Raw genomic sequence first — 18088 nt, 5'->3', positions numbered from 1 at the left:
CAGGTATGATTTCAAAAATTATTATTTAAGATTTCCCTCAAGCAATTATTCCTTGAAGTGCCTTTTTCTATTGTACCATGGGGTTTTTTAATTTTTTTACAATAGACAATGATTGATTTTTAAAATGTGTCTGATTTAACATTTTGGAGGTTTTTAGTTAATAACCGTAAGCCATGTGGGAGGAGATGGGAGATGCAGAACGGAAGAAGAGTAATAGTTTGTACTCAATAGCAAGTATTTTACAAATTAAAAAGATTTTCAAGAGCAATATGAACAAATCAGAAGACTTGATTTGTCTCATAGCAGGTTTTTCATAGAGCTGTCAGTTCAGGGCTTTGTGGGGATAAGTACATGTATGAGTGACCAAGACAACCTAGGAATAGATTTGTAACATAATTTTTAAATTAGAAAATTTTGTTACTAAAAAATCATTTATAGCTTCTTTGACAGATTTAGAAAAGAAACTTCAAAGATGGAAAGAAAGGAAATGAATTGAAAGAGAAGAAAGAAATGGAAAAATTGGGATGGGGAGAGAGTCAGATGATGGCAGTGAGAAATGTCTGATTAATAGTGAGCTGGAGGCCGAGGAGAGGGAGGGAAGGGAGGAAAGTGAGAGGACCCTTCCCTTTTAGCCGTTGGTCCTTCGCAACCATGAACGTGTTGACCACTGCACATACGACCATGCTGAGGAACGCTCTAGGGCTGGGGAAGGATAAAGTTCAGCTTACGATAGGAGCTCTGTGAACACTACTGAATTAACTACTCCTTTCCCTCCGTATTTCTTGTAAACTCTGATATCAGTAAGTTAATTATAAATTCACATTTTGTGTTCTAAACACATGTACATTTTTCTTTTTGTAGGATGACTTTATTATATCAAATGGTACATTTCATTTTATTTGCCTCAGTTTCTGGTGGTAAGTAGAGCTTTATCTTTAGTATGGACTGGGAATAGCTTGGTTCCCTGACTTGTGATGAGAAAACAGAAGGGTATAAGCCCAGAGAGGAAAATCACACTATTGTTCAAAGCAGGGAAGGAAACTGAGGTAAAGGAATTGTTCATGATACTAAGAATCTATGTCTATATCTATATCCATATCTATACTATGTTTATGTCTAAATCTATATCAAACATTTAAATGATATTTAAGACCAATATTAAAAAGCAGAAATCTTGACTTGCCTCACTGATTAGTCAATTTTCCATAAAGCAGTCAGTTCAACGCAACACAAACACACACACAGAGGCAATTTTGGACTGAAAAATGTCCCCCAAAATGCAAATATTCCTACATAGTTTATGCATCTCAATAATTTAATCACTGCTGTGAATTCTCCACTCTATGTCATGTCCACTAAGTTTGTTTATAAATTACTTAACCAATATTCAGAAGGACATATCAGTTCAAGTATTTTTAGCCCTTAGATTTATTCTTTATTTAAAATGAAAGTTTAAGCATTCCTTTTAAAAAAAGCCTTACATATATTACATTTAATTTCTGCTACTGTTGCTAGCATTTAATGCACAGTAAACTTTTTTCTGGCATATGTGGAAAATGGTAAACCTAGGTAAAGAGATTTAAAATAAAACACTACAGTTCATAATTTCATTTTTCTTTGTGACAAGATTCTTATCCAGGTTATTATACTCCTTCATTGTCATCATTATGAAATGGTATTGTTATTTAATTGATAGGTCAGTAGTAACTCAATGGACATATTTTGAACATTGGACCCAAGAACTGCATCTCTACATATATACATTCTTTACATATGCGTATGGAACATTTACAAAAATTGACCACATAAAAGGCCCTAAAGCAAGTCTCAACGAATTTTAAAGGATTAAAACTCTACAGAGCATGTTATCCAATCACAATAGAATTGAGATAAAATGTAAGAAAAGACAACTGGAAAATCACAAATGTTTCAAAATTAAATAATACCCTTTTAAATAAATATCAGTCAAAGAAGAGATCACAATGGAGATTAGAAAATGTATTGAATTGAATAATAATGAAAATATGGCTTATCAAAACTTTGGGACATAGCTAAATTGGTCCTGAAATCAAGTGTGTACACTTACATGTATATATTAGAATAGGGAAACTGTAAAAATTAATGATGTAAGAATCCAGTTTAAGACGATGGAAAGAGAATAGCAAATTAAATGCAAAAAAACTAGAAAGAAGAAAAAAATAAAACAGCAGAAATTAAGTAATTGAAAAACAAACATATATTAGGGAAGCTTAACTTAGTCACAGTCTCCAAAGCATTTTGTAAGGCCAGTGTGATCTTGATACCAAAACATGACAAGGACATTGAGACAGGGATATTACGACATTTTGACAAATCATAGGCCTTTTTTCCTTGTGAATGTAGGTGCAATTATCAGAAACAAAAAAAATTACCAAACGTCACCCAGCAGTATGTTAAAAGAAACCCAAAAAGGATGATTACATTGTGACAAGTTTGGGTTTATTCCAGGAACGAAAACTTAGTTTAGTGTTCAAAAATCAGTGGATGAACCACTTCTGGGTATACACCCAAAAGAAATGAAAGCAGAGTCTCAAAAAGATATATTCATAGCAGCATTATTCACAATAGCCAAACAGTGGAAGCAACCCAAGTATCCGTCAACAAATGAATAAACAAAATGTGGTATGCACGCATTAATAATGAAATATTATTCAGCCTTAAAAAGGAAGGAAATTCTGACACATGCCACAAAATGGATGAACTCTGAGGATATTATGCTAAATGAAATAAGCCAGTCACAAAACAACAAATACTGGATGATTCTACTTATGTAAGTTATCTAGAGTAGTCAATTTCATAGAGAGAGAAAGTAGAATGGTGGTTGCCAGGGTCTGAGGGGAGGAGTAATGGGCAGTGTTTAATGGATATAGACTTTCAGTTGGAAGGGATGAAAAAGTTCTGGAGACATATATGTTACTATAATAAAAAATAATAATTTAAAATACATGCAGAAAAAATATATGATAAAATTCCACTTATGCTAAAAATTCTTAGCAAACTGGAATTAAAAGGGAACTTCCCTCTTCTGTTAAAGGATATCTTTAAAGAAACAAACAGACAAAAGTCTAAACCAAAAATCTTCACGAAAGCTAGTAATAGTGAAATACTGAAAGTTTTTCCTAGGAATTGATAATAAGACAAGAATACTCACTATTAATTACCTTAAACATTATACTGGCCTAGTCACTGCAATAAGAAAAGAAAAGAAGTAAAAGGTAAAGGACGAGAAACAAACTCTCATTGTTCATGGATGATATGATTGTGTCCCTCAAAAAGTCCAAAATAACCAACACATAAATTAGTTGAGCCAATAAATTATATGAGCAAGAATTCTGGAATACAAAGTCCATATACAAAAACAGGCACTTTCTAGTTCACCAAAAACAGATTAACCAGTTTTTACTGGCACTAAGAAGCTGTGTTTGGATTTTGAAAATCAATCTGCCTTGTAAATTTAAATGATCCAATTAGTAGGTGGTATACTTTAAGAAATACAGCACCTATATTAAACATGTAAAATCTGTTTAATTTACCAAATAAGTAATAAGCTTCTTAAAAGTAACATTTTAATATAGCATGCTTGCTTTGCACTAAGAGGTGGGATTTCCTTGGTCAACGGGACTATTTCGAGGTGCGAATAGACCCTCTATTAATGGAGGCTGCCGTACAGCTTCCTTAGAAGCAACACAGAGCCTGGGGAGAGGAGGAAGATTCTGTTCACCCTCAGGTCATTCTCAGGGAGCTGCCAATTTTGGAGAAAATCATGTTATATACAGAGGTTATTATAGATGGGTAATACAGAAGGCATATGGGGTGGATTTTTGAGGAGAGCTGTGGCAGGATCCTTGACTCTCTTCTCCCATGTATCCCTTGGCAGTTTAGTGAACTGGACTCCATCCTCAGAATAATGTTTTAAAGAAATAGTGAAAATACATAGGATTACCAAACAAATAAACTATATTTAAATATAGTTAGTTAAACTGTAAAAAAAAATTATATAGAAATAGATGTGCTTCTTATTAACACTTCATGTAGTAAGATTTAGTGGTGGGTCTAAAACTGCATAGTAATTACCATCAAACTAGTAATGAGTGATAATGATATTTTGAGATATCTGCAACTATAGTGTTTTTAAATCTGCGATTTTTATTATGACAAAGGCACAGATACTGTGAACCCTAATGCATTTTTTTCTTACATTAATAATGGAAAGCTATGCCATATTTTAGTTAGAAGCTAGGGAAAATAAAGATGAAATTTGCCCCCATTTAAGTCCATGGACTGTATAATCCTAAAAGCCTTAGTGATAATTTCTACTGTTTTTTACCTATATACTTTCCCACATATTTATTGGTATGTTGGTTATTACTACAATAGAAATTAGTTATTTTTAATTTTATTTATTTTTGCTACAATAAATTTAAGTGATATTTTATTCTGTCCAAATATTTTATTTTTTTATATATATTTATATATTTGTTTTTATATTAAGAAAACTAAGGGTTATATTGTAGTATTTGTCAATAAAAATATACCAAAATTAAAAACTACAACACTTTTATTCAGTGACTAAGTAATAATGACCTAAAACTCCACAATCTGGAATATTCAATATCTCTTTCTAGAAACAGAAGCAAATTTTAATTTTATGCAATTTAGCTTTGTTTGTATTTTTAACTTACTTATGGTTTCAGTGGAAGGGGATTCAATAATTTTTCCAAGAGTCTTTTTCCTGTTCCTGCCTATTTATTTATTTGTTTGGTTTTTATTTTTGTTCCAGTTTTATTAAGGTATAGTAGATATACAGCACTGTATAAGTTTAAGGTGTACAGCATGATGATTTGACTTACATACATTGTGAAATGATGACCACAGTAAGTTCAGTGAACGTCCATCACCTCATAGAGATACATTAAAGAAACTGAAAAAAATGTTTTCTTATGATGCAAACTCTTAGGATTTCCTCTCTTAACAACTTTCATATGTAACGTACAGCAGTGGTAATTATACTTATGCTGTACATTATGTCCCTAGTACTTATTTATCTTATAACTTGAAGTTTGTACCTTTTGACTTTCTTTATCCAATTCCCCCCTTCTCCAATGTCTGCCTCTGGTAACCACAAATCTGATCTCTTTCTAAATGAATTTGTTTGTTTGTTTTTGAAGTATAATTGACCCACAAGACCATATTAGTTCTTAAAAAAGAAAACAAATGAACAAACATAACGAAACAGAAACAGTCATAGAAAAACAGAATAAACAGGTGGTTGCCAGAGGGGAGGGGGATAGGGGGAGGAGAGAAACAGGTGAGGGAGATTAAGAGATGCAAACTTCCAGTTGCAAAATAAATGAGTCACAGGTATGAAATGTACAGTGTGGGGAATACAGCCAATAACTATGTAATATCTTTGTATGCTGACAGATGGTAACTAGACTTGTCATGATGATTACTTTGAAATGTACAGAAATATCCAATCATTATGTTGTGGGACAGGAACTAACAGTGTTGTAGGTCAATTAAACTGGTCCATTTAGGAAATAAAACAAAAATAAACAAATGGGACCTAATGAAACTTAAAAGCTTTTGCACAGAAAAGGAAACCATAAACAAGACGAAAAGACAACCCTCAGAATGGGAGAAAATATTTGCAAATGAAGCAACTGACAAAGGATTAATCTCCAAAATTTACAGGCAGCTCATGCAGCTCAATATCAAAAAAACAAACAACCCAGTCCAAAAATGGGCAGAAGAAAAAAAAAAATGGGCAAAACACCTAAATAGACATTTCTCCAAAGAAGATATACAGAGTGCCAACAAACACATGAAAGAATGCTCAGCATCACTAATCATTAGAGAAATGCAACTCAAAACTACAATGAGGTATCACCTCACACCAGTCAGAATGGCCATCATCAAAAAATCTACAAACAATAAATGCTGGAGAGGGTGTGGAGAAAAGGGAACCCTCTTGCACTGTTGGTGGGAATGTAAATTGATACAGCCACTATGGAGAACAGTATGGAGGTTCCTTAAGAAACTAAACATAGAGCTACCATATGACCTAGCAATCCCACTACTGGGCATATACCCTGAGAAAACCATAATTCAAAAAGACACATGCACCCCAATGTTCACTGCAGCTCTATTTACAATAGCCAGGACATGGAAGCAACCTAATTGTCCATCGACAGATGAATGGTAAAGAAGATGTGGCACATATATACAATGGAATATTACTCAGCCGTAAAAATAAATGAAATTGAGTTATTTGTAGTGAGATGGGTGGACCTAGAGCTTGAGTTATTTGTAGTGAGGTGGGTGGACCTAGAGCCTGTCATACAGAGTGAAGTAAGTCAGAAAGAGAAAAACAAACACCATATGGTAACACATATATATGGAATCTAAAAAAAAGAAAGGTTATGAAGAACCTAGGGGCAGGACGGGAATAAAGACGCAGACCTACTAGAGAATGGACTTGAGGACACAGGGAGGGGGAAGGGTAAGCTGGGACAAAGTGAGAGAGTGGCATGGACATATATACACTACCAAATGTAAAAGAGACAGCTAGTGGGAAGCAGCCGCATAGCACAGGGAGATCAGCTCAGTGCTTTGTGACCATCTAGAGGGGTGGGATAGGGAGGGTGGGAGGGAGGGAGATGCAAGAGGGAGGAGATATGGGGATATATGTATATGTATAGCTGATTCACTTTGTTATAAAGCAGAAACTAACGCACAAAAACAACAACAAGAACAAAACACACACACACAAAACAAACCAAAAAAACGGGTCCATTTAATATAGTGAGGTGATGTAGTACATTATCACATCCAGGGCCATCGGATGCCACCCGAAGATGATCAGTGTGGAGCCTCTGTTTCATATAAACATGGAGTTTAGACATGGAGCGGCGCTGGGGAAAGGGAAAAGCAGAGGTCATTCTAGACCTGTGAGCATTTTTGCCAGTGAAGATCTGAGAAACGAATCAATTGCTCACAAGGCACCCACGTCTCCAAGACAATCATTCAGAAGCACCATTCCACTGAGGCACACATGCCATTTAGTGATTTTCTTTTCTATCTGGGGCTGCTTATCCAATAAACTAAAAGCTTTTATTGCCCTGATTTCCATGTTCAGGCATATTTCCTGTTAAGTAGCCCTACTTCACTTGCCTTTGTGAGATTATTACCTGATTGGGTACGTGCGCACTAAAATCCCAAATAACACGTGTCGTGTATTATAACACAGAGTGTGTGACCAAGCTGTTCCAAGATGCCTACTTTAAAGGAGGAGACATTACTGTTGTTTTCACACCAAATGCCAAGCACTGCCAAATAGTCTGCACCCACCATCCAAGGTGTTTGCTCTTCACTTTTATGGCTGAATCATCATCTGAAGATCCTACCAAGTGGTAAATGTTTGCTTTTCTACATAGAAGAAATAGATTTTATACGACAGACGGACAGATAGACAATTACCAACAATAAGTTGCCGTCTACCATTTTATAAAATTTAATGTTAACAATTGGAAAATGTATTTTCCTTCCATTGAAATATTAAATATTACAGAAAAAACGGTAGTGTTTAGGCAGGTCAGGAGGAACAGACATGCCCCTCAGTGTGGTTTCTTGTGGTCTCAATATTAATGATACTTTCTCTCTGATTTCTTTCTACTTTAATGCCAATTAATCATTTTGTTCTTTGCTCTTCAACTGATTATTGATATTTGATATGACTTAAACTGGTACTTTTCCCTCAATTATTTTATTAGAAAAAAATTCATTATTTATAAAGGTAATTTGAAAGAATAGTACAATGATTTCCTATCGCCCCCAAGACTTTTTGCCATTTTTGTCTTCCCTATTATGTATGTGTAGATGTCCAACCATTTGAAATAATTTGAAACCATCATAACACTTCACCCCTAAATATTTCAACATACATTATCTTACACAAAAAACATTAAAAATGAATAAGAATCCCTTTATATCATCTCAACTGTCCCCCAAGTGTAATTTATAGCAATTAACCAGAATCTTATTAAGATTTGCAAATAGCATCTGGTGGTTTTGTCTCTATAGTCATATTCTTAAAATTTTTAGGACATTCCATCCACTATATTTGTTTCCATATTGAGCTTGAAAATTTAATGATAAAGCTTTACGGCAGAATGAAGTTATTAACATCTTTGTGCATTATTACTGCATTCATAGTATCTACATAGTGCCCTGAACTTATAAAATTTACTATTTTAGAATCTACAACAGAGATTGGCAAACTTCTTCTTAACAGGCAGAGAGTAAATATTTCAGGCTTTGTGGGTCCAGGGGCAAGATCAAGGATATTATATAAATACACAATGATTTCAAATGTAATCATTAAAAAGCATAGAAACCCTTCTTAGCTCATTAACGGTACAGAAACAGGCAGAGAGCTGCATTTAACCAACAGGCCATAGTTCACCCACTCCTGTTTCCAGTTAGGAAGGAGCATTACATGTGATCTTTTCAATGTCCGGAAGTTGGAATGGAAAACAAGCTCACAGTCTTGCTAAGAATATATTTGTTTTGGCATGAGACAGAGAAGTTTGTTTCCTTCTCTTTGACTCTCTGTGTGCTAACTTTTAAGACCCATTATTTTAAAACATAGATTTTCACCCAGTAATGTTATTTTTTTAAAAAACAGGTTTACTTGCATCCTGAAAGACAGTGTTGCAGAAACACTGCCGATGGTCAATATGACGGGAGCAATTTCTGGATATTCTTCTAAGCAATGCTCAGACCAAATAAGTGGTAAGATGTCTTGCTAGAATTGATATATACTAGTTATTGTGATGTGTACGTGCAATTACATCAGGTATGGTTTTGTGGTTATGAAATAAAACCCTGCTATATGGAAACGAGGTCTCCTAATGAAGTTCTTTCCTCATAGAGGAAAAACTAGCATACATGCATGTCCCCCCTACCCCATTATAGTTCATTAAAATTTATCTCATAGGACGTATCTAACTACACCAGTTCATCATTCACTTATTTTATTTCTCCTTCCCAGCTTAAAGTTTTATATGAAAGTCCTTATTAAATATATTAATTCAAATCAAAGGAAGCAACCATAAAGGTTAAGATGACCCTTGTCTTAATAGTGAGATATTCCAGATACTTGAATAGGTTAATTAGTGAATCAATCCATCAGTGGAGTTAAGGAGACAAGAGACGTCAGTTCATAGAGTGAAGCAGAAATGTACAAGTCTAATATTGCTGCAGTGCAAAAAGGACACTGACATTCTCTTACTGTTTCCACGTGAGAGTAGGAGTTGAGCAGATTAAAATAAAACTAGACGCCTTCTGAGGAAAAGTCAGGGAAAGAATTGAAATAGCAAGTCCGGAGGGACGGTTGCTAAGATAGAATTATCAGATGCCCCCAGAGACTGGAAGATAACCTTATTTTCTGATTTTATTTCCAGCTTGCAACAAAGATATTTATGTGGACCTACATATGAAGGGCCTGAACCATAACAGCTCTATTACCAAGAGTGCTCAGGAATGCCAAGAGAGGTGTACGAATGACAGGCACTGTCACTTTTTTACATTCGCCACAGAGCACTTTCCAAGCATAAAGTATCGGTGAGTGAGCTGTGGACTGAGCCCAAGGACCTTAGATTATCTGACAGAAAACAGAATGGGATTCTTTTTTTTTTTTCCTTCAACTTGTAGGGGTCAAAAATTTATTTTTGACCCCTACAAGACAATTCTATAAGTACTCCCAGTTTTCTTGATGGAAAATGCATTTAAAGTCCAACTTGGATGCATTTCATTTTGTAGTACGGAGTCTGTCTTTCAATGACGCTTTAAAAAAATGTTTAATGCATCTCCTAGCTAATTTGAAGAGCACTACATTTTTAAAGTGGCAATTCTGAAACAATTACAGTGGTCTGACAGTTCCATTCTCAGCCTAAAGGATGCTACAGTATGAAGCTATAGAATCAAAATGAAAAAGCTACTCAGCTATCCTTCCAAACAACAGTTCCCCACCTGAGACAAAGTAACTGAAACCCATGTGAAGTATTTCAAAACTTGCCCCCTACTGGATTTAGAAATATTCCAGGTATAAACCTCCTGTGTAAGAATATAAAAGGATCTGATCTGTAATTGATTGATCTCTTTTCTCTTAAAAAATATTTTTAGGGAAAAATATCATTAACTTTTTTATTTAGAAATATTTGAGATGTTCTGGATTCATACGGGAAGCTACACTTATCTGAAATCCAACAATGAAAGAAAAGTTCAAATGACTGGTATTTGGATTTTAACATTCTGCTCTAGACATTCACAAAAAGGAGATGAGTGGCAATAAAGCGTCAAAGATTTGTTTGAAGAAAAGCAATGATAACACAGCATGAAACCCTCAAATTAATAATTAAGTTTTCAGGGCTTTTCTTTAGCTCAGCTCAAACTACACCTTTTTACATATTTTACGTCTAAGATTCAATGCAGCATGAACAGCGAGCCAGGAAGTTGTGAGTTGTACGTATTATAAAAAAGTTAAAATGCTAAAATTGAGCAGAGCTTGAGAAGTCATCAATTCCTACACCCCTACTCTTCATGTCACCACCCATCTAAAGCTGCCATCTTACTGATGAAAATACAAAGCTGACAAAACTCACAGGACCACCAGCTCTTGGCAGAGTTGGGACTCAAACCAGCTGTCCAATCTCTCAAATCAATACCTTTCAGAGCAATTCTTTAGCTGTCATGCCCAGGCTGTCTCTAAATGTGCGTTTCTTCTTATCTTCTGTTTTTCCGTATTTGCATTTGGAGGGATAAAATGTTTGTCCACTTTGGTCTTTATTTAGTAACATTTGTCTGCTGAAGTACACCCAAACGGGGATGCCGACCAACATAACAAAGCTCAGTGAAGTGGTGTCTGGATTCTCACTGAAGCCCTGTGCGCTTTCTAATCTGGGTAACTATTATTTTCTTAATGAGGTAGTTTAGCCATTAAATAGTAGGTGCTGATTATGTGTACGATGGGCATAACTTAGGATACCAATTTGTGCTTACTGATGAAATGGACCCAATGATCTTTCATCTTCTTCTTGAGAAAAAATTCATTATGTTCTATATGATTAAAGCTTATATTTGAATTTAAAGTTTAAAACAATCACTTCAGTTATCCTAATTTTAAAAAATGTAAAAGATCTTAGGATAAACTAACTTTAAAAAATTACTAAGACCTTGTTTCTTTAGTACAATTTTAGGTTCGCAGCAAAATTGAGGGGAAGGGATAGAGATTTCCCACATACCCCCTGCCCAGACACATGCACAGCGTCCCCTATTACCAACGACCCTCGCCGGATGGTACATTGGTTACGACTGACGAACCTACACTGACACACGTATAGTCACCCGAAGTCCACAGTTTACATTACGATTCACTCTTGGAGTTGTACATTGTATGGGTTTGAACAAATATGTAATGGCATGTTTCTATCATTAGAGTATCATTCAGAGTATTTTTCACTGCCTTAAAATTCCTCTGTGTTCTGCCTATTCATCCCTCCCTCATCCCCCAACAAACTTTTTATATGGAATTTACGAACACCATGAGTGGGGTTTTACCTTTGCCAATGCTGCTGGTGAACTGACTTTCTAAATACGGTTTCTTCTGTTGCACAGCTTGTATCAGGGACATTTTCCCTAGAACAATGTTTGCAGACAATAACATTGACAGTGTCATGGCTCCAGATGCTTTTGTCTGTCGCAGCATTTGTACTCACCATCCCACTTGTTTGTTCTTTACCTTCTTTTCTCAAGAATGGCCAACAATATCTGAAAGGTAAGGAGTTAAGATTGTGTCATGTGTTATCTTTTCAAACAGTTGATCAAAAGCCACCATTAAAAACTCTGAGCAGGGGCTTCCCCGGTGGTGCAGTGGTTAAGAGTCCACCTGCTGATGCAGGGGACGCGGGTTCGTGCCCCGGTCTGGGAAGATCCCACATGCCGCGGAGCGGCTGGGCCCATGAGCCATGGCCGCTGAGCCTGCGCGTCCGGAGCCTGTGCTCCGCCACGGGAGAGGCCACAACAGTGAGAGGCCCGTGTACAGCAAAAAAAAAAAAAAAAAACAACTCTGAGCAACTACAAATTTTATCTAAATGTCTGTCAAGGATACATAAAAGGTGCAAAGAAGAATTCCTAGTTCCTCTTTCTTTCCATTCCCCACCTATTGACTGCAAATCTGGTGTTACCCAGGACTCTCGCCTTTCCTTATGTTAGGGAGGTCTCTGCCTTCAGAGAGTTGCTAGTTCTGAAAGGAATGAAGAAAATAAAGGTGGTCATCTTAGTTCAGTGCCTGGTTAAAATAACTGAACCTGGAGCAGAAAGAAAGAATTGGAAATATCAGTGACTTGTCAAATCCAAAGTGGAGAGGGGTGGAGCGATGGCCTTCATCAACAGAAGTGTGGGTAACGGTGCAGGGAGATTTGAGAATTTAGACCCTGCTTCCCTACCGATGGGTATTAACATTGGAAAGCGCAGGAAATTGCTATGATCATCAAAGGGATGTTTGCTGGGGTTGCTGCTCCTCATTAACAAAATTCGCTAAAAAAAAGAAGAAGAAATCTTAAGATTATTTGCTTAAAAATCTAGATTGTATGTATTATCTTAATCTGAATTCTCAGAGCCCTTGTTATTTGCTTGACATTGCTGCTCATTGCTGGGGAGAGTGTCCCCCAAAGCCGTCCAGCCACAGTAAGCCCCTGAGTTCCTGTTTATCAAGCAAGACTGGTTTTTTATCAAGTGAGGATATAATTCCGGAAGTATAATGCTAGGTTTGTCACATGAGAATATATCTGTTACTTTCATTTTCTCAACATGGTTCTAAATGCAGGGATACCATTAGTCAACTCAATAGATTAAAAACCCTGCACTACTTGGACCAGAGTGGAAGTAAAAGAGAAGTGATTAGATTGGGATATATGGTCAATGTAGAGCCAGTAAGGTTTGCTGACGGACTGAATGCCAGCTGTGAAGTAAAGAGTCAATGATAGCTCCAAGATTTTTGGCCCAAGAAAATTGGAAGGATGGCAATGCCAATGAAGAGATGGGGGAAGATTTCTTACAGAGATGATTTCAAGAGGCAAGAGGTGCCTGGTAGCCATCCAGAGAGAAATATTGAATTGGTGGTTAGAAAGGGAAGCCTGGGATTTAACAAGGGAGGTTTATGCCCTAGATCTGTGTTAGGTGTCACCAGGATACAGCTGGTAATTAATGCCATTGAAACTGATGAGGTCACCAAAAAATTGAGTGCAGTCAGAGAAAGAGACAAGGTCAAAGACTGAGCCTTGAGGCATTATAAGCTTCAGAACTTAGAAAGATGCTTTTGTAATGTGTTATTTTGTCTTAATCACTGCTCCTTTTTTTATTCCTTGTATGAAATTCCCAATCAATACCCATAAGAAGAGCAACACATTTAATCCGCATTACAAGGGGAGAGAGGAACATGGGTGCTACAAGCCAAGACTTGGCGTCTTAAATTTACGTTAATGAATATTAAATAAAACGAAATATCCATTTCCTCAGCTGTATTAGCCACATTTCAAGGACGCAGCATATGGCTGGCTAGTGGCTATTGTACTGGCTGGCACAGATGTGGAATATTTACGTCACTGCAGAAAATTCTGTTGGACAGCACAGCTCCAGACTGTGATTTTGTGCTAATTAGGAAAAGCTACTTCCTCCCAGAAAGATGCTGCCTGGGTAATGGAGTCTGTGGTGGATTTTGCTTATCCCTGTCTATGCCTACAGCAACTCTGGGTAGCAGATTTGTAGGTAGCATGAAAATTCTTGAATCGTTGAGATAGTCAAGGAGAGTTGAGAGAAAGGAAATAAAAAAGGAAGGTACTAGGAACAGTGCTGTTGAATAGAGCAAGCTTAGAAAATTTAGAGGCAGTTTGGTAAATTTGTCTACAACCTATGGATCATGGAGTCTGAGTCAGTGATTTATGAATAGTACTTTCAAAATGGGAACAACTTCCCTATTAAATGCCAACAGGAGCTGACTTCTGTATGTGCTGTGAAAATGTCTTCTTCTTTGATATGTTTTACATGATAGCTCTGTATTTCCCTTTTTTACTGTTAGAAATCTGTGTCTACTTAAAACGTCTACAAGTGGGTTGCCAAGCGCACGCATTAGAAAGAACAAAGCTCTTTCTGGTTTTAGTCTACAAAACTGCCGGCACAGTGTCCCAGGTAAACAATGAAAGCTCTTCCTTCTGATTGACAATCAACAAATGTGCGCTAGGGTTTCACGTCTCATATCTGATATGTGTTTTGCTGTCTAGTGTTTTGCCATTCTTCATTCTACCGTGACACTGATTTCTTGGGAGAAGAACTGGACATTGTTGACGTGGACGGGCACGAAGCCTGCCAGAAAACATGTACCAACAGCATCCGCTGTCAATTTTTTACCTATTCTCCATCTCAAGAACCTTGCAACGGAGGGAAGTAAGACGTATGATGAGTTCCACAGATGCTCCTGCCCCATCTAGCTGCAGGGAGGAATTATGTTTATACCATTTTGTTTCCAACCTGCAGGGGTAAATGCTACTTAAAACTTTCTGCAAATGGATCTCCAACTAAAATACTTCATGGGAGAGGAAACATCTCTGGATATACGTTAAGGTTATGTAAAATGGATAATGGTGAGTTTAATGTCACTTGAAAAAATACATCCCCTGTATACTGAGTATGTCATGACTAAGAGAGTCAGTAGTAGCTACAGAGGGGAGAAAATTAGTAAAGTAATGAACTTAGATGCAATTTTCTGTTATTTTCACTGCTATCACTCAGGCTGACCTGTTTTAAAGGTAAATATTGGGCTTTGACTAAACTCTGTGTTGCGTGGCATTAACTGAATATGTGTTATAATTTGATACATTTGTATAACCAGTATTTCCTGGTGAGACTCAGGCTCAGCCCAAATTTTGATGTCTGATTGTTGTTATCAAGGTCAATAATCTTTCTTATTACCCTTTATAATAGAAATATCAACCAGCATCTTGGTTAATCAGATTAGTCATTTTCTTTCTATTGGCTATTACTTGATCTTTAATTCCAACATAGTCATCATATGTTTGGAAAATTATGTATCTGTGCAAGAAATACTCAAGTGGCTCCTTCTCCAGGGCCTTTAGATTTCCTGCAAGTGTTCTGCATATTTATGAATATTAGCAAGAGTTACAATAAAACCTTATTAATTTGTAACAATGAGTATAGCAGGGTGGAAATAGAAAGACTGTCTATATTAAACAAGACCTATAATAACATAAAAATTATAGTACACATCAGATCAGCAGTGCTTCCATTCCAGTGGCCAATTTCTGAGCATAGAAACAAAAGATGGTTTGTAGGCAAACAACACTGTGTAAGGGATGAAACAGGAAAGAGCCTAATACACACATTCCTCTCTAAATTATTGTAATAACCTATTATGACTTTAATGTTCATTGACTTACGTACACTACATGTTTTTAGACTTTTACTGCTTACTGCCCAATATTATAATACAGTATAAATTAAGTTGCAACTGAGATTTAATGAGTGAAATGGAAGTGATAATTATGCTTTGTCGTAGATTTCAAAGTATGAAAATCTTCCGTGTCAGAAATATTGGCTCTACTGAGAGGTGAATAAATCCTTAACTTCTGAGAACTTGTTTTGTATAATAGAACATACAATATGACTGTATACTGTGTCCAATGCTAGCATCCTAGCTGGGAAATTCTGCCTTTCTAGGGCTTAGAGGGGCTCTGATGGGAATCTGGATGGCTCTAGCTTCTTTAAAAAGACAGTAAATTGAGTTGTATCTCATACATTCTCTGTTTTTCTTACAATAAACTTACCTAAGACAAGAAGGAGTATTTACAATCATTCTGTTGTCTTGGTTCTACCAAGCAATAGAAAGGATGCAGCAAATTTTGCTGTTAGTGATGTTGACATAGTTTAAAAAAGGGAACCAGCACTTTACCTTTAATTGCAGAATTCATTCTCTACCCTCCTTCCTGCTCTTTTCTAATGAATCTAGGGACTCTGGTCTCTAGAGGTTACAGAATAAATCAGGGGTAGATTGATAGCTAAAGCAGAAAATATAAGATAAAGGAAAATAAAATCTGATGTCTTTTTAGTGCATCTTCTGAAATAAGTGAAACTAGATAATTAGGTTTTGCTGCATTATATTAGATGAAATAATACCCTAAAATGAGAGGGAATATCTAACTGAGATGTTTATCATATCTTGTACTGTCATTTGTCTACGCTATAACTTAACTTTGTGAAGATACAGAGCAATTGCCATTCAAAGAAACATCTCTTAACACAAAATGTAAGGCTAAAAACAAATATTTAAAGCATTTTTTTGAACTGAGAAACCAAATAGAATGAACACCAAGACCTATAACTCATCTTAATAAGGTCTTTATTTAGTTGTTCTTAATATATTTTAGTTACTGATCTATTAATTTTCTAAGGCAAGAAAGAAAACAGAAGGGTGAGTTTGAATCAAAGTCCTTGGAAACATCAAAGGTTGAGCAGAAAACCCCAGTCTGTCAACAAGACCAAAGGGCAGGCGCAGCTCACAAACAGAAGAGCAGCCAGGTCTGGGTGTGGGTAGAGCAGGAGTGACTGGGACCAAAGGGCAGCTGGAATGGAAGGGGATGGGGAGGAACTGGACAAAGGCCACAAACTGAGTGGAAGGTGCTGAACTTTTCTTTGTTAAAGTAGTTCTTAAACGTTAGTGAGGCTGATTAAAACTCAGATGACTAGGGTCCACTGTCAGAGTTTCTGATTCACTACGTCTGAGGTGGCTCTCACGAATTTGCACTTCTAACAAATTCTCAGGTGATGCCATTGGTCGGGGGCCACACTTGACAACCATTGCTTTAAGAGAACCATTGAGGTTAGCATTTGATGGAGGGTAAGACTGCCTTGCCGCCCCAGATGAGGCATTACCTGGGGGCATGCGATTACAAGGTGACTCATCATTCAGTTTTTATGTGCATGTTGTGCTTTGCCAACTTGATTCTAAAGTGTCTTCAAGTCAAGGTCATGGTAAATAATTGAATCCAGGGAAGGTTTTTTTCCCTGTGTGCCTGAAGGAACATAACTACTGTTGGAAAATGAAGATGTAGGAACCAACTCACTGCAATCCTTCTGTTGTAGCGTGTACAACGAAAATCAAGCCCAGAATTGTTGGAGGAACCAAGTCTGTTCTTGGAGAGTGGCCATGGCAGATAACTTTGTACATCACATCACCCACCCAGAGACACCTGTGCGGAGGCTCCATCATCGGAAACCAGTGGATATTAACAGCTGCTCATTGTTTCAGCGAGTCAGTACCACTGCTGTTTTTACTTGTTCACCATACTCACACATATATTAAATGTATCCCTAGTATTTTAGTACAATTTTAAAGATGTAATTATCCTATTTGCCAAATTAATTTTCTGTCTTTAGTGATAAAAAGCAAAAAGGAAGAGCCACTCATGATCTACCAGCATCAGAACAGGTGCAGGAACATGGCTGTTTGACTTCATAATATTCCACTTTTCCAGTTAAATGTACACACATCCCCAGGGGAGCTCTGGTTATTTCCTATTAAGAGCGTATCATCTTCTGTGCACTGTCTGGGCATTGGGTCCAGAACTAAACTCGGAGACAATTTCCTGCTCCCTGAATCTAATTTCCCATTTATTCCCCCACTTCTTCTCCCTCCCCCTCCCCCTCCCCCCTCCGTCTTCTCCCTTGTCCTCAATCTCTCCCTTCCTTCTTCTCCTTCTTCTTCTTCTCCTTCTTCTCCTTCTCCTACTTAAGTCAATTTCAATACTGGTAAACTTAGCAGCTCCATCGGGAGAGCATTCAGAGTATATGTAACCCAGGGAATTTTAGCTGGCCAAACTTCCTCTTTGCACCTCAGTATCTTCTGGGTTGTTTCCAGACACAGTTTTGTGTTTTTGTTTATCAGTATGCAACTTACTCATATTATTACTCAAAGATT

At 36.8% G+C, this 18088-nt stretch overlaps 2 protein-coding genes across 2 annotated transcripts in view; both read left to right on the top strand.

Moving 5' to 3' along the window:
• The first annotated feature begins 754 nt into the window (after positions 1-754).
• LOC307179666 (coagulation factor XI-like) lies at positions 755-9978 on the top strand. Its single transcript, XM_079909182.1, has 4 exons — positions 755-917; positions 7289-7451; positions 8726-8832; positions 9504-9978. Exons 1-4 carry the CDS (start codon positions 863-865, stop codon positions 9665-9667), a joined length of 489 nt encoding a protein of 162 aa, XP_079765308.1. The 5' UTR covers positions 755-862; the 3' UTR covers positions 9668-9978.
• Positions 9979-10926: 948 nt separating this feature from the next.
• The window catches only part of LOC307179833 (coagulation factor XI-like), a gene marked incomplete at both ends in the record, with an annotated part of 42147 nt that continues 34985 nt past the window's right edge, over positions 10927-18088 (top strand). Inside the window, 6 exon segments of the mRNA XM_079909489.1 lie at positions 10927-11002; positions 11716-11875; positions 14177-14286; positions 14379-14541; positions 14632-14738; positions 17254-17422. Of these exon segments, the coding sequence (XP_079765615.1) occupies positions 10927-11002; positions 11716-11875; positions 14177-14286; positions 14379-14541; positions 14632-14738; positions 17254-17422 (785 nt within the window).

This window comes from Stenella coeruleoalba (assembly GCF_951394435.1).
Source record: "Stenella coeruleoalba genome assembly, chromosome: 21".
In the NCBI taxonomy this organism is placed as follows: Eukaryota; Metazoa; Chordata; class Mammalia; order Artiodactyla; family Delphinidae; genus Stenella; species Stenella coeruleoalba.
This window is presented reverse-complemented; position numbering and strand designations above follow the sequence as displayed.